Here is a 23,966-nt window from a genome sequence, read left to right on the forward strand (position 1 = left end):
TCACCCTTCATTACTCTTCTTTAAAAAAATTCTTGGTTACTCTCACTCATTTATTTTTCTAGCTGAACTTTACAATCATGTCCTATCCAATTCTTATTTTGACTAGAATTATGCTAAACTTATAAATTATTTCAGGGAGAATTGACATTATACAATTTTGAGTTTGCCCTCCCAGAACATGGTAAGGCCTTCCATTTTTTTCCTGCTCTTCACAGTATCTCACAGGTTTATCCTTTTTTAAAATATGCATTCTGTAGTTTTATTGCTACATTTATTTTTGTGTATTTGATGTTTTTGCTGCTATTCTAATTGGGATTCTGTTTCCATTCTCATAAAAATGATGTGCATTCATTGAGCACTTACCACGGCCACACATCCAGTCAGATCTCCTCACTCACTCACTCGGACACCGTTTCGTAACCAGTTATTGCTGATACGTCAGAAAAGTTACCGACCTTTCAATGTTAATTTTGTAATGGCCTCCTTGCAGAATTCTCTTACCAGTCTCAACAGTTCTCAGCTGATTCTCTACAGGCGTGTTTTTATGATGCAAGAGCTGTCCGCTGTATGAAGCAGGGACCGTGGTCCCCCCCACCAAACCCCCACCAGTTTTCTCATATAAGCTGATTCATCTGCCCTGTCTCACTCAGGCCACTTTGTGACCAAAGGGACAGAGCTCTGCTAACTGGTTCTCCCAAGCCCGGATCCTGTGGCCTCAGCCACGCCAGCCCACACGCCAACCAACCACACTCCCAAGAGCCACTTTAACTGGCACCTGCAGAAGACAGCGGCTTTTAACCGGCTGCCCCTCTGTCTCTACCAAACACGAGTCTGTCTTCTCTCTTGATAGGATGTTACCACATCACGGTCAGAAATATAAAAAAAAATTACCCTAAATCGACCAACCAGCATACCTCCTGAAAGGCACAATGACACAGTGGTCAACGCCACTCACAGACTCCGAGGCCAGGAGACCTTGGCTGGAATCCCAGCTACACCGCCATTTCCCCCATGTTGGCTGAGTTGTTACTGCTTGGAGATGGGGTGGGGAGGTGCTAAGAGACATCCCCTGCCCTCAAAAGCCTTCCAAGAAGATAAGCATGTCCCCCACTGCTGCCCATGCCCCAGCTCCCTGTCCATGGCTCCTGTTCTCCACTCACCCCAACCAGACAAACCACATTCACTTCACCCTTGGACCCTGAACTCAAGCACTTGACTTTTTTTTAAACTTAAAGTACACATACATAAAATTGACAATTTTAGCCATTTTAAAATGGAACTGAATACTATTTAGATCCAGAACTTTCCATCACCCCAAAAGGAAAGCCTGTACCCATCAAATAGTCACCCCCATTCCTCCTTCCTCCCAGTCCTTGGCAACCACTAATCCACTTTCTGTCTCTGGATCTGCTTATTCTGGGCATTTCATATAAATGGAATCATATACTACGTAGCCTTTTGCATCTGGCTTCTTTCACTGAGCACAGCGTTTTCAAGGTTCATCCATGTTGTAGCATGTATCAGTACTTCATTCCTTTTTATGTCTGGATGAAATTCCACTGCACGCAGATGCCACATTGTGTTTATGCATTCTTCCACCGATGGACACTTGGGCTATTTCCACCTCTGGCTATCGTGAAGTCAAGCACTTGACTGTGAATTGATTTCCAGTCTTGAACTCTCTGCTAGTTCAGGGTCTAACTTCAGCTGCTGGGAAGGCTGTGACGAGGACACCGAGCAGTTCCCTCAGCTGCCCCCTGCCTTGGGCAGCCCCCCGTTCCCTCCCAAGGTCTCCCCCAGAGCCCTTCATCTGGCTGACTCTCCACACCTGTCCACGTGCCAACAACTCCCACCACAAATCCTACCTCCTGAGGAGAAGCAGAGACTTTAGCTCAGCTCAACCCCTCAGTCCACTGTGGTGTTTGTATTTCCCATGTTGTTCTATCGGTTTATCACTGAGCACTTGTGATAAGCCCACCACTGAGTCAAAGTCTTTACGGGATCATCTTGTTTAATCCCCACAACAAGCCCAAGAGGCAGGGTTATCATTACCCCCTTTCACAGAGGAGGAAACAAGATCTGGCAGAACCCAGGTCTCAGGCTCCCAATTCAGTGCCCTTTCCTCTCTCCTGTCCCGCCCCCAACACCTGGCCAATACCGCATTCAAGAGTCACCAGCTCCCGGTCCCATACTCACCCGACCTATTCCCCATCTGGGAAAACAAAAATCTAAAATGAGAATAATCCAAGCTTACCCAGGTTGCAGATCTATATAAACCCAATTTTTTTCCATGAAAAAATGGAGGTGCTGGGCCAGCCCCATGGCTTAGTGGTTAAGTGCATGCGCTCCGCTACTGGCGGCCCGGGTTCGGATCCCAGGTGCGCACCGACGCACCGCTTCTCCGGCCATGCTGAGGCCGCATACCACATACAGCAACTAGAAGGATGTGCAACTATGACATACAACTATCTACTGGGGCTTTGGGGGAAAAAAACAAAAAATGGAGGTGCTGAGGGGCCACTAGATGTGACATCTCTAAGGTCACCCCCCATCCCCAACACACACCTGGAGCTGCTCACATGGGTTCAGCTGCCAGGTTCCACAGAGTTCTCTCTCTGGGCTCCCTGAGGGCTGCCAGGGTGCCTGGAAGCCACACCTACCCCTAGGCTGGGCCGCTGGAGCAGTCAGCAGAAGGCCCCACGTAGGGCCCCAAACGGGGTGAGTGCAATGGAAGGACAGGCCTGGAAAGAGGACCCCAGACCCTGCTGGAGGGTAGGGGAGCACAGGAGTTGGCTTCTCGCTCCTGTACCTCCATCCTGGGTCCAGCTTCCACTCAGAAGGCAGCCATGCCCCTTCAAACTGAGGAGGCCAGCAAAAGACCAACAGCTTCTCATCCTGTTGAGAGGCAGCCCTTCCTCCCACTGATTTCTCTGTTCCTGCGTCTACACTCCATTTCCGGGGGAGGCCCAGGGCAGTGGTGGGTGAAGTGGGCTCACATGGGCTCTGAGAGCCAATCCGTGCACAGCTCGTCAGTGACGTCACCTGCGACGGCCTGAAACCTGCCCGGAGGGAGTGTTTAATAAGTGGCAAATGCTACACACCAGGCCCCGCCCCAGCCAGGTGTTAACTATTCACCAGCATGCCTCTGCCCATGGGGACATCTACAAGGGGCTGGGTAAGAAGCTGACCATCAGAGGCAGAAGGAGAAGGGGCAGGCATTTCTGAAGAGGAAGAAAGCTTAGCAGGAGGAGGCCATTCCCACCTCGAGGAGCAGGGCAGGGAAGGCCCTAGGAACACTGGTCCCACCCCTTCACGCTTCAAGGGAGGCAGAAAGGAGGAGTCTTGGCACTGTCCACAGCCTCACAGTCAGCGGAGAATCAACCCCAGACCTCCCGGCTCCAAACCAGGGTTCCTCCCGCTGAACCAAATGGCCTCCACAAAACCCCACAGTGTGCAGACCAACAACTACCGCAGAGCTGGAGGGCGAGTAAGGGCAGTGGCCCTCTTTCAGCCCGGGGGGTGGAGGTCTAACCAGAAGCAGTGGGTTTGGAGTGGGTGATCCCTATCTCCTTCCCAGCCTGTTTCCCTCTTGGGCCCTCTGACCCCAGATCTCCCGCGGGCACGGCGTTCCTCATGTCACTGCCCCAAGACGGGTACCAGCCAGCTCAGGAGCAGGTGGCCAGCATTCCCTGAGTGAGCCGGTCCTTCAAGGGGATGGGTTCAGGGTGAGGTTATGTCCATGCACTTTCAGGACAAATTCTTAGTTTATTAATTCTCCTCCGTTAGGCAGGCAAAAGTAAATAAGCTTTTCTCAGGCAACCTGGCACAAAGGCCTTCCCTATTCAAACACTGCAAGAATCGACAGGCTCGGAAGTAGTGAGCTCCCAGGCCCGGCTTCCTGGGGGCCCCCTGGCCTCCTGCCCACAGCGTCGCAGCCTGCTGAGACAAGGCAAGCCGGCCTCTGTGGTGGCAGGCCCCAGAGTCCAGCGCTCATGGCCCGGGCATGGCCCCAGTTCTCCAGAGAGCATCAGAGATGCTGGGCATCTGGGGATCACCAGAGAAGGTCAGAAAGGGTCTGGCCAAAGCTGTGAGCAAGGTATCACATCTGCTCACTTGGTCCCTCTGTGAGGAGAGTGCTTTGTAAGCGTGTTTATTTACTGCTTGTGTCTATCTGAATCATGTTTTTAAAGGTTCAGTAGGAAGAAAGGAAATAAACAGCAACAAAAGCAAAAGGAGTCAGAAAAGTCAATTAAGCCAGAAATGCTAAGGAAGACTTTTCAAAGGAGGGGGCTACACGTGTTTATAAGTAGTTGCTCAGGAAGCTTGTCTGGTTGAACGGATCATTCTGTGCTTCATGCTACCAGCTTCTCGTGGCCTGTAAAGAAATCTCAGGAGTGGGTTTTTTTTTCCTTTCTATTTTTTTTTTCCATTTGCCCATTTCTGATTTGGAAGGGAAAAAGACAAAACCACTGCAAGAAACCCACACAGTCACGCTGTAGGGACCAGAATAATGGAAGGTGGGAGAGAGACCATGAAGCCCTGCCTTGCCCTTGGAGAGCTGCGTCCACAGCCCAGAGAGCTTGTCCAGGTAGTTCTGATGGGACTGACGTCACTTCAAGGAAGCGAGAACCAAGACTCCATTAAATGAAGTGTCTTCCAGCTTCAACACTGCTCCGCCCTAGAGCTGACCTGCTCTGGGATGTTCCTTTGAATTGTGTTTTTGCAGAAAGAGCTTCCTCACCCCGCCTCCCAGGGACCCGTGACGCTGTTTCCTCCAACCCCTTCTCGTGGCTATTTCTCCTGTAAGTGTCCCCTGCAGCTCAGCCAAAGGAGACTGAAGACTCTGCCCAACAAAGTCTCTGTCCTCTGTCCCCTCCTCTTTGAGGACTGGTTGTTGACTGCATACGCAAGTTCTGAATCTGTTTTCTCCCAGGTTCCCACACACTGCCAATGCTCCCCAAATCCAGAGTCTGTTCTAAAATACTGAGGCGATGGCACAGGTGTGCAGACCTCCCACACTCCCGACAGTCCTCTCTGGAGAGGAGGAAAGGGGTCCCCAGAGCTGGCACCAATGTGCATGCAGGGCCCTACTGTCACTCTTTATGCCCCGTTCCCACTCCTCCTCCAAGTACCAGGACACAAGAGCCCTGTGCGACCCCAGGACCAGGGCGCTGGGTACACACCTGGCCTGCTCTCAGCCAGGCTGTGAGCCCTCTGTGTGCCCTAAGCCAGGGCTGTGTAACCTTTCTTGTACCAAGGACTGGTGGGGCCCGTGGACCCTTTCCCACAGTAATATTTTTAAATGCAAAAATAAAATACATAGAACTACAAAGGAAACTAATAATACTGAAATATACTTATCCAAATATTTTCAAAAACCCAGATTTACAGTACAGTTACGTAATATATGTGCTTCTTTATTAATGATTATAAATCAAGATCTGGCGGCAGGTCTGGTAACTTCCTTAATTTTGAAGCAATAGTGAGCGCAAACAATATTTTGTGATATCTGCACCGACTCTACTGTGATGTGAAAACAGCTGTGATTTCTGCTGGTGGCTGAGTCACCAGTGCTGCCAACCCTGCATGGTTTGTGGCCCACCTTGGCAATGGAGGAAACACGCAATTCCAGCTAGAGGTGAGAACAGTGAGGATGTGATTATCCCCCGTCCCAGTTCACAGGCCCCCCTGAGTTCTGTGTGGACCCCTGTGCTCAAGAACGCCTTTTCATCCCCACTGCCCATCTCTTTCCTTCTCCGCAGCCCCCGGAAGGAGTTACATGCCCCCCAGTTGGACGGTGTTGGGCTGGCAGGGAGCTTCTTACCTTTGGTGGACGAGGAAGGGGAGCACAGCTTTGAGGGTCCCAGGCTTGTGAGAGAGGCTAGCCCTTAGGCACCATTAAATGCCCCTTCCCTTTTATTCTAGGAGGGGGTGTCACAGAAAAAAGTCCTGTGGCTCCATCCTCCTCAGTCTAGCCCTGGGGTACCACTCACGCCGAGCAGCACCCCGACGGTGGTTCAGAGGAGTCTGGCCCCTCTAATTCCCCTCCACCCCACCCCACTGCAAAAGCAAGACGTAAGCAGCAAAGGGGACAGCCTACCTTCCGGCTCCTCCACACTGCTGGCTGCAGTGGTTGGCGGTGCCACCGGGATCTCTTTGTGAGGTTCAGGATGGGAGGAAGAGAAAACGAGGCAAGAAGACGTTATTTTTGACCCTAGAAAAGAATGAGCACAGCACAGACGCCTCCCGGCCTCCCTCCCTTTCCCACTCCGCAGCTCCAAGAGAGGACTGTCGGGGGGAGGAGAAAGCTGGCGTGGGAGTCCCGGCACCCTGCCTTGTTCTGCTTTGGAAGCTGTCCCTCCACCTGTCAGGGACAGGAGTGGGGGGAAGGCAGGACGAGCAGACAGCATGGAGAGCTGCCCTCGACCCTCTACTGTCTGTGTGTCGTCCACTTGGCTGGGCCCCTGGGGCAGCTGAGAGGGGCTCCCCCAGGCCCCCCTGCTCATCACGGTAGGGCTGCCTGGGCCCCGCTGACCTCTGACCTCAACTCATTGGTGGCGAAGGATTCTATGGCAGGGGTGGCATGTGAGGGGGCCAGGAGGTGTCTTACCCGTGCAGAGAGGGGTCTGCACCCCTGGCTCAGGTTCCCATGAGCTCACATCTCATAAGCTAAGGCATTTTCTCAGTGGGCAGAACAGACTGACGATACAGAAGATCGAAGGGGGTAATGAGCATGCACTTTATTGGGATCATTCCTTTTCTACCTAGAATGGCAATTAGCTCCTACTAGCTCCTGGCTCCAACCCTGTGATCCGAAAAGGTGAGGGGTTCAGCCAGTGCCTGAGAAAGGCATAGCAGCTCTGGCTTCCTCTTTCTGGACGAGGCCAAACCACAGACCAAAAGTCCCTGAGGGGCAGCGACTCGCCTCCCCTGGTGAGTGACCACCTAAATGGGGTCACAGAGGCCTCCACAAACCTGCTGACTCTGGCCACCATCTGACTGTTCAGGGTAAGACCTCCCTTGGACCCCCAGACTCTAGACCACCTGGGACCTGAGGTTTGGTGGATGGGGATGGAATACTCGGGCCTGGGGGCAAAGCTGAGAGCCACCCACAGAAGCCAGCCTTTGCACCTTCAGGAAGGAACAGGCAGAGGACAGACACAGCCCTCAACCTGGAGTCAAAGCTTGCTCACGGGTGATTTTATCAGCAACAGTGGCCCCCAGGAGCCCTCTCACTGCAGCTCATTAAGAAGCGGACCTCGCACCAGGCCCGCTCTTAGCTCTCAGGAGCTACCTGGTCCCAGCAGAAACATTCCGAAGGGAACATCTGGGCAGCCCAGCCTAACCCTGCAAGTCCACGAATGGGGCTGGGCCCATGGCCACGGAGCCACACTGGCTGCCCAACCCCAGCGCCTTAGGCTTGGCTCCCGGGTGTAGGCAGAGAGCCCGTGGCTCCCAGAGACGTAACAAAACAGGAACAAGCGCCCCAGGCACTGTGGGCGCCTGTAGGATGGAGACGCGGGTCTTCTGGTGGCTAGCACCAGCATCAGCCCGCCCATCGTGAGGACAAGGTACAGAGTGTGCCGGAAAGCGAAAGCGAGAGCTGGTTTCCTGAGGTTTCCGTCTGATTCTGAAACGTCAGCTCCATTTCAAGGCCTTTCCCCTTGGCGACGGGAAGTGGTGGTTCCAGCCATTTCTGAGCAACGGGCCTGCCCCTCACGCCCATTACGTCCGCATGTTTTCAGAACCCCGGGGCGGCGCTGATTCCCTCCCAGCTCTCTAAACGCCTTCACTTGGCAGCTTTTCGGACAGACGGGAAAAAAGGAACTCGCAAGTTGTAGGACCTTGACAATCAGACGTTGTCGTGAAAACCCTTCCAACTTGCTCTGCCCTAGATGGATGATGACCTCAATATCCCGAGGCTCAGGTTTGGGTTATTTGCTGTTACTGAACCCCTGCAAACACCCTGCGGAAACGTCTCCTGATTTAGAAACTGGTCAGAAAAGCGGCTGCAACCGACACAGCCCCATGTGTTCTGGAAGTGAGGGTCACCCCCAGCTCGGTCAGGTGAGGTGTGCAACGTCGAAGGTTCCCGCCAGGTGTGTGTGTGACAAGTTCTCTGTAAGGTCTGTGGGGACCACTTCAAGGACCCCAAGGGTGAGGGTCCCCCAGCCTCTTGCTTATGTCTAAGCTTGTCCCAAGTCCCTCGTGACTGACCAGAGAAGCATCACTCACCCAGAGGTAAGGGACGCTGAAAACCCTAAAGCCACGGTCTGCAGACCTCTCCTGTAAAGGGCCAGCTAGTAAGTATTTTAGGCTCTGCAGGTCAGATGGTCTCTATGGCCACTACTCAATTCCACCGTGATAGCTTGAAGCAGACACAGGCAGCGCGTAAATGAGTGGGCGTGGCTGTGTCCCCATGAAACTTATTTATGGACACTGAACTTTTCATTTCATATCATTTTCACGTCGTGATATATTACTCTTTTGATTTTTTTTCAATCATTAAAAATGGTAAAAAAAATCACTGAGCCACCAAAAGACAGGTGGTGGACCCAGTCCCTGGGCCAGAGTGCTAACCCTGCTCTAAAGAAGCAGGCTTCGTGCCTAGGGGGCCTACTTAGCTGGGGAATCAACAAGGCCGAGGCCAGGGCCAGCTCTCAACCAGGCTTGACTTCCACCCACGGCTAATTCTGCGCTTGTAACACCTGCGCGATCCTACCAGTTTTAAAATATTAATACTCGATTGAGCCAAGGCCCCTGAGGGACCCCTGCCATCTTGCTCACCCCTCCCCAAATTCCAGCAAGTAAGGGGCTAATTGCTGGCCTGATGGGGCCTCTAGGACCCTCAGGGATACTGTCATCCTCCATAAGGGCCATGGGTGTCATGCACGGGAGCCCTGCCCAGCTTCTCTCAAAGGCCTTGTGTTGTCAGTCCTTTCTGTTCTGAATCTGCCAGGGGCAGGGGAATACTGGAATTCCTGCAGCAGCAGCATGGCAGCCCCTGGTACAGCCCCCAACCCCCCACCCAGGTTTAGGGTCAAGGAGGAATATGGGACTAGGACCTGGGCTGGGGAGAGGGGCTTGCTTCCCTCCAGGAGCAGGAGACTCAGTCTTCGCCAGAACAGAGAGCAGCAGGCTGGTTCTGCTGAGCCCCTAGCTGCTTCTGCAAGACCCCACAGGCTTGGAGGTCTCATACTGGGTTGGTCCCGCTAAGCACAGAGATCTGTATTGGTGAGCGCTAAACCCACTGGACGTCAGAGACCAGCATCCGGAAGGGTCCCCCCGCCCTGCCCCGCACCCAAGCCAAAGCCTTGAGAAGGAGGGCACCCTGCACGTACTTATGCAGGGGGCGATGGGAGAGCGGCTCTGTTGGTAGCCTTTGGCACAGCGGTTGCAGGTGATGCCCGTCACGCCGTCCTTGCAGGGACACTGGCCGGTGGTCTGGTTACAGGTTTTGCCAGCGGCGCCCACGGGGTGGCAATCACAGGCTGCGGAGAACACACAACAGGAGGGTCAGAGGGCAGGGAGGAGCCAGTGCACACCCTCCCCAGGGTCCCTCCCTACCCAGGGGAAGAGCAGGGATGGGGGGGCAGGCCCAGCCAAGCCCATGCACATTCCAGGAGCTCTGACAACTGGCCATCTGCCTACCTGGAAGTGGGGAATGAAAATCAGAATGGACTGACTTGAAAGGACTGTTTCGACAGCAGGGAAGTGAGGCTGACGAGCCCTTCCAGAGCCCCGGGAGGAAGGCCTACGCTGAAACACTTCTCAGGAGTGCAAGACCCCAGGCTGATCATAGCAGAGGAGTCAGAATCCAGAGGTACATCTTCCCTGGACAGCTCTCACTCCCCGGCCCCCAGGCTTCCCTGCTGACCCTCTGGGTGAGAGGGACTGGGTTTGGGGCCTGATGGAGCCCTGAGGTTTGCCAGCTCAGAGGGAGTCACCAGGAGGTGTGACTTCCCAGGCTGCTGCCCCCCACCCTGCTCTGCCCGCCCACCCTGATCTGCAGCCAAGAGGTCTGAGGCTCAGGCTTCTGGATCACAAACCCATAAACTGTGGCGCTAGGAAGGACCACATTGATCATCTAGTTAAACACTCTGATTCAGTGTGCAAAGACTGGGGGATGAAGGAACCCCCAGCATCTTGCAGAAAGAGAACAGCCAAGCTGGGAGGTAAGGTGAGGCCCCAATTCTCAGGCCAGTGGCTGCTGCCCCAGAGCAGTCCCCACACCCTTCCTCCTGCTTTGGGATGCACTAGAGGGCTGGGGTTGCCCACCCTGTCATGCTGCATCCTGAGGCTCCCTCCCTGTGTTCTAAGGACCCAATCCCAGTGACGGAATAGCAGAGGACTTTATGGGGACATCCCACTGTTAGGGACTGAATGTGCCCCTCCAATTCATATGTTGAAGCTGTAACCCCCAATGTGATGGTAGTAGGAGGTGGGGCCCTGGGGAGGTAATTAGGTTTAGATGATGTCATGAGGGTGTGGCCCTCATAAGAGATCAGTGCCCTTATAAGGAAAGGAAGAGAGAGCTCTCTCCATAGAGTGGGGGCAGGGAGGGCCATGTGAACAGACAGCAAGAAGGTGGCTGTCTACAAGTCAGGGAGAGAGCCCTCACCAAGAACTGAATCCCAGCACCTGGATGTTAGACTTCCCTGCCTCCAGAACTGTGAGAAATAACTGTCTGTTGTCTAAGCCTCCCAGTCTATGCCATTTTCTAACAGCAGCCTGCGCTAAGACACCCACAACACAGCGACGCCTGGGCGAGAACTGCGACACCAGCAGAGGCAGGGCCTGAGTCCCCGCCTCCCTGAATCGAGCAGGGGACTCGGAGTGTGGGCCGGGAAGGGAAGACTAGTCAGAAGAGGCAAATGTTCTAAACGTTCTGCCCCTTGCCCTCCCTGGGGAAGCCTGGAGAGGGTGGGACCATGTCTGCCGGAAGGCATCCTGTAGCTATTTCAATTGGTGCCACACGCTGCTATGTGCTTCTACTCCAACTGTAAAAAATATCCAAGAAATTAAGTGAGAGCAGAGCTCCTAAAAGAGCTAAATTAGGACTTCCCCAGCCAGCAATGCTCAGCGTGAGGGCACGAGTCTGCAGATGAAAATGTGGCCTCTCCCAGCCGGCCTTGGGCCCAGAGCAGCTAACAAGGACAATTAGGAAGAGAAGGGAGGGAAGGAGCAGAGCAGAAAAGAGAGGAATGTAAGGAATTGTTTGTCGAAGTTGTGTCTGGACACGTGAGAGCTTCTGGAAGCTCTCGGAGTAGGGGTCCTGGCGGTGGGTCTCCCTGTCAGGTTAGAGGGGACAGGGGGCAGCAGTCCCGGGATGGAAGGCCCTGGGCGCCAAGGAGGCAGCTGGAGGACTGTGTGCGGCTTTCTTACATTGCAGGAGCCACGGGAGGACAGTGGTGCTACTCCAGTCCCGTCCCTGTAGATAGTAGGAAACTCTTTTGTTCCTAGAGTAGTAAACCCTCTGAAATCAACCCTAAATTCAGGTTCATTCCCTCTTGTTTTTTTCTTTTCTTTCTTTTTTTTTTTTGACTCAGAAAAGACCCAGCCTTGATGCAAGCTGTGGATGATGACAGTGAGGAAGGGAATGGTTAGAGAAGACCTCTGACCTTTCCCTTCGGCCTCTTAAATCCATCCCTGTGATGGGAAGGGTGAGTGAGCATGGGCAGCGTCTCTCAACTGGCCATATGAAAGCAGAGGGCCACAGCACAGGACCCCACATCCCAAGCCCCTTCACTGGTGTGGGCACCAGTCAGATGTGGACTCTGGAGGCTCATGTCGGCTGACCTCCCACGGCCTGCTTTGCAAGCCTGCTGGTGATGTTGAGATTCATACCAAGAAGTCCTCCCCTCGGTGCTGATGAAACACAGCTGTGCACCAGTAACTTCTGGATCCTTGCACTTGGCTGGAAAGAGTTCACTAAAGGTTGCTCGGTTACTGAAGGGTCAGAGCCAAGTCACCAACAGGCACCACCGTTGGCCCAGGACTGCGGCAGGAACTGGCCCAGAGCAGAATCTGGGGGGAGCAGTGGGAGGACTGAGCATCGCCCTCACCCACGACCCCTTGCAGCTGGTGACCACCCAGCTGACCGGGCTGGCATCCTGGTCAGGAGCCAGGTGCCAGCTGAGGTCGGCTGGAGCTAAGGGCCATCCTCAGTGATGGCAGGGCAGCCATCTCTGCTTTGTGGAGCAGGCACGTCCCAAGGGCTTCTTTGATTAATGGACAGGTGCTTTGCCACTAGGATTCCAAATCTTTCTCCCAAGATTCTGCAAAGAATCTGACCCATTGACCCCTTAGTCTGGTCTAACAGAAGCAGCAGGCTGACTGTTTCCAAGCAAATCACTGTTCCAGGAAGAGAAGCCATCAGGGTCCCAAAAGGTGGGGGGCCTCAGAACTGCTCAAGTCACCTCCAGGGTGGTGGGACGATCATCAGATGCAGAACATTCCTCCAGCGTAGACACCTGTGAACACCTTAGCACACCCGCGCTCTCATACAGTCGTCCCCTCTGGTCCTCACACCAGCCTGTGAAATTAGTTTGATCGAACAGAGGAGGAGACTGCAGACTGGCGAGGAACCCCACAGGTAAAAGGAGGCCAGGCGGAGAGAGGGAAAGGGCCTGACCTCTGAGGGACTGCCGCAGCCCCAAACCTTCTCTGGACTGCCCGCTCTGTACCTCTCATTCTGCAGAAAAAATACACACTTACCTGCCGAAACCAGGGCTAGAGAGGCTTTCTGTTCTGTGCAGCCAAACGCAATCCTAACCGAGAGACCTCCATAACGCTCCTTCTCAATTCCAAGCAACACAGCCCCAAAGTAAGGGCTTTCCCCAAAAACCCATGAACAGGGAAGGCCCAAGTTATACCCCCTGTGCGAACAAGGGTGAGCTTCCAGGTGTGGGGAGCACTGACGGATGACAACACCCCAACCTGGGCTCCTCTGCAGCCTGGGACAAGAGAATCTGGCTGGCAATGTCCCAGGAAGGGCATCTGAGCCCACCGGTTACAAAGGAGGCCCCGAACCCTGGCTGTTAGAAAGAGAAAGCCAAAGGGATCCTGCTGCAGTCCCTACCCTTGAAACACACACAGACACAAAGGTTCCTGCAAACTCTCTCACACACACGTGCACACACAGAACCACAGGGGGCAGGGGAGCGGGGGTGGGCTGAGCTGGGGAGAAGGTGGAAGTGAGGTAAGTGGAGGTCTTTCCCTTGGTAGGGGTCTGGTGAGGGGACAAAGAGGGAGCCCCCCTAACTCTGAGAATGTGGTCTGGGTCAGGACGTCTTCCACCACAGGAAGCCCGTTGGGTGACTCCCGTTTCCCTGGAAGTCAGCCACCTTTTTCAGAGGAGGTCACCCCGTTTGCACAGAGCAGGCAGCACCTGGTCATGGGAAACAGTCTGCCCGAGAGTTTTTCCATAAAGAGGAAGGTGAGACCAGACGGAAGCCCAGGCCCTGAGAAGGAGGCAGGGTTGGGTTTCTCACAAACACAGAGGGCTAGAGGGCCTCCTGGTGCAGAGAAGGCAGACTGTCCCTTGCTCTGGACCATCAGACAGGAACAGACAGCTCAGGGCACAAAAACGGTTTCAGATTGGCGTCGGGAGACTCAGGTCTGGGCCTGTCCCACCAGTAACACCGTGTGACCCCAGGTTAGCGCCTCATTCTCTCTGGGCCTCAGGTGGCTCATCTGTAAGGACAGAGGTTTACACTCCCACTAAACAGTCTAAGGCCGACACCATCGCCCACTGCATTGTGCCAGAATCTCCTCGCTGAGACCTGTTTTGTCTGTCAGCTAACAGAAGGCACCAGGGGTTTCTAAGAGTCCTGGCGAAGGTGACCTGGAAGGCAGACAGTCCTGAAGCCCAGCGTCCTGTCCCAAGAGCTGCCTCTCCTGCTCCCTCTGACTCTCTCTGTCCTGGACCCCTGAAGGCCCTGACCCCTGAGCTGACCCCTGAGCCTCCACCAGGAGGAGACGCTCACCTGAGGCTGGCCCCCTCTCCACTGCAGCTCACACCGTGGCTTGTGGACATCTATCCTGGGTTCCTATCAGAGGGTCTGCCTACACTTCTTGAGGACCTGGTTCCAGGGCTCCTTGGGGTCAGGCAGGACCCTCAAATGGCAGCAATCCAAACGCACACGCTTATGAAAGAGAGGGGAGCCAGCTTGGAGCCCAGACCCACTGGCGCAGCTCCAGGCAGGAGGGGGGAGATGGAACAACCACGGCACAGATCCTCGCTTCAGACGTCATCACGACTGCCACCCAGGCCTCTGGCCAGTCGTGAAGGACAGCTTCATTCTGTTATGGGCTCAACTGTGTATCTTTCCAAATTCATATGTTGAAGTCCTAACCCCTAGTGCATCAGAACATGACTATATTTGGAAATAACGTCTTTATAGACGTAATTAAGTTAAAATGAGGTCACGAGGGAGGGCCCCAATCCAATACGACTGGTGCCCTTGTAAGAAGAGGAGATTAGGACACAGACACACAGAGAGGGAAGGCCATGTGGGGACACAGCGAGAAGACGGCCATCTGCAAGCCAAGGAATGAGGCCTCAGGAGGAATTAGCCCTGCTGACACCTCGATCTTGGACTTCCAGCCTCCAGAACTGTGAAAAAATGAATGTCCGTTGTTTAAGCTCCCCAGCCTGTGGTACGTTATTCTGGCCACCAGAGGACGTTCACACACCCTGTGTTTAGCCTCAGGTAAGTGTCCTCTTCCCAAGGGCTCTGCCCCAGGCCCGTCCCTGGCCTCATGAGAAGGCAGACTATCTTGCCACTGGACCAGCGTGGGGGCCCCTTTCGTGCCCTGGCACCCCTGTGGAAGTCTCACCGCTGCTGGGGGAGGGAAATCTCCAGGAAGGCTGCAGTTTTGGGGGCCCCCGAGACCCCAGCAGCTGGCAGAGAAGTTATGAGGGTCCCTGTGATTACTCGAGTCCACCCCAACTCTGATTCCACAGTAGTTCTCACAGACACATCAATCTGAGGGCCCTTTCCAAAGGGCGGCCCACATAGGCCTCAGGCGGTATAGGTCTGCAGGCTGACCAGGAGCTGGCACAGGGTCAGAGAAGCAAAGCCTGCAGGAAGAGCATCTGCCAGGGGCCCTGCCCCACGAGTGGCCTCAGCCCCACCTGCCTAGTATGCAGGGCAAGCCCTCTATTCCAGTCCTTTAAGAAGAAAGGGCCCACACATTGGGTGTTGGAGGCACGCCCCTCCCAGCCAGGTCCGATGGGAAAACACCATTTCCAGACCTCACAAGGCCTCCAAGGCACGGAGGAGCGCAGTAGGCCGAGAAACCGCCTTGCCCTGAATCCTGGGCCATTGCTGTCAGTGAACCGGGCTGCTTCCGAGAGCCAATCATGAGGCCGCCTGGGACCGGAAGGCCTGCAGCTGATGCCAAAGGTCCATGTCTGCCTGTGGTGCTGGGTTAGGGTGAAACATCCTTCTCTGCTTTGAGTAAGACTGGTCTGTGTACCTGGATGCCATCCACAGAAAAGGAGGGGCAGGTGGGGCCCTGTGGACTGGCCCTGCCACGTGGGCCAGGCTGAGCTCTGGCTGCTGTGGGAGGTCAGGGAGGAGGAGGAGAAGGAGGAAGAGGAAAAAGAAGAAGGAAGGGGGTGGAGGAAGAAGGAGGAGAGAGGAGGAAGGAGGAGGAGGAGGACCAGAGCATGCTCTGTGCAGGTAAGAGTAGTGCATGAAGACAGGAAGGGCCAGCATCTTCAGAGCAACTCAGGTTCAGATCCGAAGGCTTCCCACGTCTCTCGTAAGTGTGTGGGGCCTCTCGGCGGAAGTCTGATGGGAGCCCCTAGAGGTGGCACTCGGGAGAGGACAGACATGAGGCACTAAGTGACGTCCAGCACTTGTCTTCTCCACTCCCCAAAACAGGATGAGGAGGGTCGACAACCAAGAAAAGAAACGTGAAAACTGGCCAAGGCTGTCAGGGCATTCCAGAATGGAGGGGACCTAACGTAAGGGGGCGGGGAAGACGCCAGGCAGGCGGATGAGCGGGGCGGGGCTCAGACTGAGGGAGGAGGGGGCGGTGCTGACCCAAGGGGATTGGTCTCTAAGTGAATTCAGAGCTGTGAGGAATAGGAGATGGGGAACAAGGAGGCCCAAAGACACAGTGTCAGAGAGCCCTGTGGAAGCAGCTTCATTATTATTACTGTTACTATTACTATTTTACTTGCACAGAGTAAAATTCACTTTTTTTGGTGTACAGTTCTATGGGTTTTATCACGTGCATAGATTCTTGTAGCCACCACTACAATCAGGATACAGAACATTCCAACACTCCCAAGAATTCCCTCACGCTCCTCCTCTGTAGTCAGCCCCCACCCCTACTCCTGGCAACCACGGATCTGTTCTCCATCCCTACGGCTTCACCTTTTCAGACATCTTATTCTGCAACTGTATAATACATACAATGTACGGGTGTACAGTGTGTATGGATGGGATCGTACAGTATGCAATCTTTTGAGACTGGCCTCCTTCATTTAGCCAAATGCATGTGAGATGTGTCCATGCTACTATGTGACTCAACAGCTCATTCCTTTGCATTGCTGAGTAGTATTCCACGGTACGGACGTACCACTGCTCGTTCATCCATTCACCCACTGAAGCACATTGGGGTTGTTTCCACTTTTTGGCAATTATGAATAATGCTGTTATCAACATGGATTTCATTTCTCTAGGATAAATACCTAGGAGTGGGATTGCTGGGTATTATGGCAGGTCTATGTCTAACTTGATAAGTAACTGCTGACCTGTGTTTCAGAGTGGCTGTGCCATTTTGAATTCCCGCCAGCAAGGTACAAGAGTTCCAGTTGTCACACGTCCTTACCACAGCTTGGCACTGTCAGTACTTTTTATTTTCAACATTCCAATAGGTGTGTAGTGGTAGCTCATTGTGGTTTTAATGTGCATTTCCCTAATGACTAACGATGGTTCCTGTATTGATTTGCCATCCACATATCTTTGGTAAGTATCTGTTCAAGTATTTTGCCCATTTCTAATTGAGTTGTTTGTTTTCCTATTGTTGAGTTTTAAGAGCTCTTTGCATATTCTGGATTCAAGTCCTTAGTCTGATACGTGATGTGCAAATGTTTTCTCCCATCTGTGGCACGTCTTACAGAAGGAGCTTCTTAAAAAGTAAGGGAGACGCATCACTCCAGCCTCCCCTCTCCTTAACGCCCTGCAGTGGCTTCCACTGCTCTCAGAACGGGGCCCATCTCCTCTCCACACGCCTGTGAGCTGACCCTGCCCTGCCTCGCCTCCCTTCTGACCCAGGGCCCACTAGCCCTTTCCTGCTTCCAGACTCGATGACTTCTTTTCCTTCAGCTTCCCCACAGCTGTCTGCTCCTCACACTCCAGGGCTAATCTCAAACGTCCTGTCCTCAGAGAGGTCGCCCTGGCCACCTGCTAGAGCGGCTCCCCGACTTACACTTTCCTTCCACCCCATTCATCTCCTCCATGTAACTGACCACAATCTATAATAATCTTCTTATTTCTTCTTCTTTATTTATTTTCCACTTCCCACCGGAAAGCAAGCTCCAAGGGAACGTGTCTGTCTTGGTCACCACTGTAACCCATCCTTGCATGCAGCAGGTGCTCGATGAATACTTGCGGAATCAATGAACCAACTCAGGATGCATCTGCTGCCCTCTTCACAGGGAAAAAAGGCTTCCCATTTACCCTGCGAATCCGGAGGAAAGAGGGAGAGGCCAGCAGGAGAGATAATCCCCTCACATCCTATATCATCGGCAGCCTCAACTAGGTACACTCCCCACTCCTAAATTCTCCATGCTAATGATGGAGCGAGGATAATTTAAATCCATAGATAATCCACAGACTTCGTCTCAGCTGTCTGTGTCAACCTCCTCCGCAGTTGCTAAGGAGCCACAAAAGAATCAATGTTTCAAGTTGCACGACCTCTCCTTTCCCCTGCCACTTGCCGATCAAGGTGCAGACAGCAGGAAGGGGAAGGGGAGAGAGCCCCGTAATCCCAAACTGGGTTACTTGACCCTCCGTGATCTAGTTAACTATAGTCTTCCTGCACCAGATTTACAGCTGGGGCGAAAGGCACAGGTCCTACAGATGGTTCCCAGAGAGAGAGAGAGTGTGTGTCTGTCCACACAGGCTCGGGGCAGGCAGGCAGGGGTGGACAACGCAGTGTGGGAGGTGCTGGAGTGCCTGGTCCTGTGCAGCGGGCCAGCGAGGGCCCTGCATCCGGCTCCCAGCCCCAGGCCTGTCAGGAGCCCCTCAGATGCTGCCGGGTCTTCCTCAACGGCATCTTCAGAACCACGTTTGACACACACAGCCCATCCCCACCTCTCCACGCAGGGCCTCCACATGCAGCTGCTGAGCTCTCATCTCTGCTGTCGACTCGTTTGTCATTTTTGCTCCCAAAGTGTGTAAATCCTTTATGGAGAGTGTGCAACAGCATTAGGGCAAATCCCCGGGGCCCTGCTCAGCCCTGTGGGAATCGGCCTCCAAGTCCACATCGGGGCTGAGCCCTTCAAGTGAGAGGGGCCGGTTCGCCCACGCATCACTGCTCACTGAAAGCGCTAAGGCAACCAGAGAACCAAAGGAACGGCCTCGCTGTGTGTGCGTGCTGGCAAGGGCAGGGTCCCGGTTACTCTCTCTTCCTCTCCTTCTACAGAGATCACAGCAGCCGACAGGTATGGTGGAGCGCAGGCCCTGTGCCAGGACCTCCTCTACACCTCATTTACTCCACACCCCCACCCTCAGAGGGAGAAGGACTATGATTACCCCAAAGCATAAGTACCCTGCCTGGAGGTGGAGCTTGAACCCCGGTCTCAACAACTCCAAGTTCCAGGCTTTTAAAAGCTATTCATCCCAAGTCTGTTGGCTGGGGCCACCAGCTGCTCTCCTGGTAGCAAAAGCTATTTCCCCAGTAAAATGCCCTCTGTTAATTGAGGGGAGGGAGAGGGCTCAAAGATCAGGAGGCTTCTCTGCTCTAGACCATGGACCCCCGGGGGCCCTCTGGGAATGAGTGGCATCAGGATGGGAGCAGGCTTCAGAGGCAAGGGGCCTGACCCCAGGGAGGTGGAGAAACCGGCCAAGGATGCCCAGGAGAAGGAGACGAAGGGCTGGGCCTGAGAGACCCTGTTTCAGAGCAGGGCCGAGACACAGTGACACTATTTATTTGTAAAGACCTTGGAACAAAACCACTTCCACCTAATTTCCTGGCTCTGCCAGCTCTTCCAAGTTCCTGGGTCACAGACTTGACATTGACAAGACATTGTCCTGTTGTATCAGGGACCCATAAAATTTTGACTATTTAAAAAGAGCATGAGGAACGTGCCGTGTCAAAGCCATATGGACTCAGAGACCATAAATCTGAATACGATTTCATAGATGAGGAGCCTGAGGTCCAGGGAGGTCATGTGACTTGCCTGATGCTCTATAGGCTTTGAACCTGGAGCCAAATCTGGAGATCAGGATTTCTGATCCCCACTTTCCCCAGGGAACAGGAAAAGGATGCTGCAACAGAGGCCACAGTGGGAGTGGAGCTCTTCCACAGGGGATTTTTCTCTCCTGCCTTTCTCCTTGTGGTTGCTGGCCTTAGCTGCACCCTAACAGAGTCCACTTCTTGGGTTGTGGTCTCTGCCCTCTAAGCTGGGAGCTGCTCCAGCCACTGGGCACCTTCCTGCCTAAGATGACCAACCCTTTTCCCTGCACCCCCCAAACTGATGATAGGGAATGGAAATGCGACAAGGGACCCACAAAATGAAAGGGCACTCCTGAGGCCTCCAGGCTTTCGTAGGCTGCATGGACACCGCCTTAGAGTTAGGAAGGGCTGGGGGTCCAGGTTCTTAGCTGTGCTGTGACTAAACCCTCAAATGATCATATCTAGACGTGTGCACGCACACACACACACACATACACACAATCTAGCAGTGAGGACCATCCAATCTCATCTGGACAATGGCTATACTAGCTACGCTCCCAGCCTTGCCCGGCAAGATTTAAATTTTGTTAAATTTTAAACATACCCCCCACCAACCAGTTTTCATCAAGAGAGCCATAAAAAAACATTTAAATTTATTGATAATAAGTCTCTCCCCTCAAAAGACTAAACCTGGGACCTAGGCCACCCGTGAGTATTTCCTCTCTCAACACAATAGCAGCTCCCTGTCCTCACTTCTTACTCTCCCACTGCCCTGGTTCTCAGCCGTAGGGAGCTGTTCAGCCTCCCAGAGTCCAGCTCTCCTCTGGACCCATTCATCAAACCAGAAGCCCTGCGGGGAGGACCCAGGCGTCAGTATTCTCAAACCTCCAAGGTGATTCCAAAGTGTGGCCAAGGGTGAGAACCTCCGCGCAAGTTAGAGACAAGTACAGTGAGGATGCCCTGAAGGGAAGGTCGAGAATCTAGAGTGAGAAACACATGGGGAGCCACCCACAGTGGTCAGGGGGCCAGAGTGGGTGGCCCGAAGGTGCTCACTTCCTCCCCAACCCTTGGCAGAGTGGCCAGGAGAAACAGGGGTGAATGGGAGCAGCCAGCACACACTGGCAAAGATGGGGAGGACCATCATGTGCTTCTGCCCTGCGACCGCCTGCCTCTTCGGAGGACTCGGGCACCTTCTTAGCAGCCTGCATTCAGCCAGGCTGACTGTGGACTTGTAGGGGGCAGGGCAGCAAGTGAAAGAAACAGGTTGCGCAGTGAGATGGAACCAAGCCCTTTGTGCGGGACGCTAGATGTGGTGGTTAATTTCTTAATTCTCATTGCAATTCAGTTCACGGGAGACTCCTGGAATGTCTTTATCCATCACAGATGGTTCGGGAAGATGATAAATTAATATCGTTTAAATGGAGGCACGGCTAAAATGGTTAAATGGCAACGTCTTCTTTGCCGGCTCCAAAGAGAAAGAGCCCTCAAGTCCATAAAGAAGACAAATGGTAAACAAAACCGCCTATCTTTTGACAGATTCCAGGACGAGTATCATTCACCAACCATTCCGCGCAGAAAAGGGAGAAATTCATCTCATCTGACTTTGTATAGGACAACAGCCCACACCATAATGAGGCCTTCGCAGTGCTGTGAAATTGCGCTGAATAGCCAGAGAGTGCAGCCGCCTGTTCCCTGGGCATGTTTATTACGGCCCTTTGTATGCACTAGCCCTGCCAGCCCCAGTTTGGTTCTAAACTAGGGGAGGGGAGAAAGAACCCAACAAATTTGTTGCTATGAAACTTCCCAAATGAGGGGCTGCATAACAACGTTTGGAATCTAATGCCCTTGCTCCAAGCTGTTCTTGTTGGGTCCACCCCTCCTCTAAATTAACAAGGTCAGGAGGCAGCCAATCGCCAGCAGTGTATATGGGTGGCCTGGGCCCCCTGCCCAGGGCTCCTCCCAGGCCCTGGGAAGTCAGGGGTAAAGAGAGCCTGATGGCCATTCCCAAGCACTCTCAGGTCAACTGCCAACTTGAGTCAAGAGCCACTGCCAGTTGTCCCAGCTCCCCTGTGAAATGCATCTGAAACAGGGCAAAGAAGTGCAGCCTTCCCCTGAGGGCTATGAGGGGGCTCCCTGAGGTCAATCCCAGGAGGCGAGGGCCTGAGGGTGGCTCCACAACTACCAGATTCTGGAAGCTTCTGAGAGCAAATCATCAGAGATCAAAATGCTGGGGCCAGATGTTTCCACCAAAGGAACCATTTCCTTAAAGTGTCTAGCCCTGGGAAGACAAGACAGCAGACTCCGTGCGGGATGACAGAGAGACCCGTCTGAAGATCTCAAGGGTACACAACCCCCTGACGGAGACTGACCTCCTACGGCTGGTTCCCACCAAGGTCTCAGGGTCTCTCTTTGGTGGGAAGTGTCCCGAGGGAGAACTGAGGATTCAAAGTTCCCACATCCCCTAGGCAGGTGACACCAGGAAAAGGAGAGCTGAGGAGCAAGATCTGGAACCTTCAAGAGAGGCCTTTCCTCACCAATGAAATGGCAGGACCTTTGAGGTCACATTCTTCTTGCTCACCAATGAGAGAGCAGAGGTTTTAGGCAGTGTCTTCTCACCAATCAGGAAGCAGGGCCCTTCAGGCAGTGCTTTTCCTCACCAATCAGCGTTAGGAGCGGCCAGGTGGTGTTCTGCCTCACCAGTCAGGTAGCAGGATCCCTGAGGCACTGTCTTTCCTCACCAGTCAGGAGGCACTGACAGCCCCACCCTCCTACCACATTTCTCCAGCAGGATCTGCAAGTGTGCTTTCGAGCAGAATCCATCCTTACATTTCTCCTCTTCCGTGGGTTCTTCTCCCAGGGTCCCCACCAAGACCGGGGGCTACTGCTGTCCAGGGCTGGCAGCGAAGACACAGCCACCAAGACTGCCCACAGGATTTGAAATAATAAAACAAGACCATACCCTTGTCTGCCTGCATCTGTCCCTCCTGGAAACCAGCAAAGGAAGCCAGGTGTCCCCATGCCACTTAACCAGAGTGGCAGAGCCCCGGAGAATGATCTGCAGGTTCCTAGGACCCTGAGCTTCCTGACATCTCACTCCAAGTGGTGAGAGGCCACAAACGGCCCTTGTCCCTCCACACAGTAACAGAGGAGAGGGAGGGGAGGCACATGGCAAGATGACCGAGGCCCTGCTCCTTCCTGCCTCTCAAGGGGCATGTCTTTCCTGCTCTGACAGCAGAAACTAGCACAACAGTACATGATCACTGCCCTTCCACACAGAGCCCAGAACTTCTCACACACGGGCCCACCTGAGTGGCCCCTGTTGATTAAAATTTCTTGGCCAAATCCCCAAGAAATCTATGTGCAACCAGTTGTTTACAAGACCCTCGCTTCAATTTCTTCTGTAAACGAAAGACAATGAACACTTGGGTATAGACAAAGGAGTTGGAGACCTTCCAGCTTTGTGCTCTGAAAACCCAAAGCCCTCCCTCCCTGGTCACACCTTCCTGCCACTACAGACATTTCTTGGTCCCTTTGCCCAGGCCACCTTCTCAGTCCCTGCTCAGTCTCCTGGGGGATTCTCACCTGGATCAGCTGTTTTTTGATGTGGAAATAGCCCGGCTACCTTTATGCTTAAATTTCTCTTGAGAACCACCAGAGGCAGCCTTAGGTCCACAGATCTGGAAGGAGAGCTTGCTTGTGTCTTGGGAGCCACTCTATTCATTCCCGTTCACTTGGAGGGGATTTCTCCTGGATGAGACAGACTGGGAACCTGTATTTTCTGGAGAAAAGCATTCTGCACAAGCAGGGCCGGCTTTGTGGGCCCCTCTTTCATAAGGGCACGTGCTTGGTTGAAGCTCTGCTTCTGTTGCCATTTTCATATTCTTAGTAATTCCTGAACAAGAAGCCCCATATTTTCCTTTCACGCTGGGGCCTGCAAATTATGTAATCGGTCCTGAGCACAAGTGCGCAACATCTGGTGGATTTCCTGTTAAGAAGATGATACTCTGGCTTCATCCAAAAGCTGAACAGCGGCCATAGAAGGGTTTCTCTACCGTAGCTCATCGTCTGGGCCTAAGTCTGCCAAAGCTTGGGTCTCTCCCTGTCAGGGTCTATACTAGCCCAAGTCAGGACCCTGTTCATGCTGGACTGTGGCCCAAGAACCCTCAGAGATAAATATCTTCTTGGGAAGCCATGCTCACGGCAAGCCCTGGCTCCAGGCCCCAAGTTCTGGACCCGGAGAGCCCTGGTTCCTGGAATTCCCAAAAGTAAATGTGGGGTGGGGGGCCCCCATTCTCTCCCACAACATCACTAAATTCCCTGGCATTTCATCTGCTCCTCTGAGTCATCTGCATTGCTTCATTTGTGTTAGGGGGAGAAAACAAACAGCGGAAAGTTAAAACATTAGTGCTTGCTCCAGTGAACGAAAATAGAGGCTCTCCTCTCCGTTTTTTTGTCCTGAGAAGTAAAGCTATTTGCAGGTGGATTCATGTTCCTTCTGAGACCCTGCCCCTGAAGCTGCCGACCTCACTGAGACTGTGCGTGTCTGT

The 23,966-nt window shown here is 53.5% G+C and overlaps 1 protein-coding gene across 1 annotated transcript in view; it reads right to left on the reverse strand.

Moving 5' to 3' along the window:
* NTN1 (netrin 1) overlaps positions 1 to 23,966 on the reverse strand; it is a 174,896-nt gene that overhangs the window by 41,383 nt on the left and 109,547 nt on the right. Inside the window, exons 4-5 of the mRNA XM_004433069.3 lie at positions 9,342 to 9,491; positions 6,101 to 6,154 (exon numbers count right to left, since the gene is read on the reverse strand). Coding sequence (XP_004433126.1) covers positions 6,101 to 6,154; positions 9,342 to 9,491 — 204 coding nt within the window. The remainder of the gene's footprint in view (positions 1 to 6,100; positions 6,155 to 9,341; positions 9,492 to 23,966) is intronic.

The sequence above is a fragment of the Ceratotherium simum genome, chromosome 16 (genome assembly GCF_057802395.1).
Source record: "Ceratotherium simum simum isolate JZ-2026a chromosome 16, ASM5780239v1, whole genome shotgun sequence".
Lineage (NCBI taxonomy): Eukaryota > Metazoa > Chordata > Mammalia > Perissodactyla > Rhinocerotidae > Ceratotherium > Ceratotherium simum.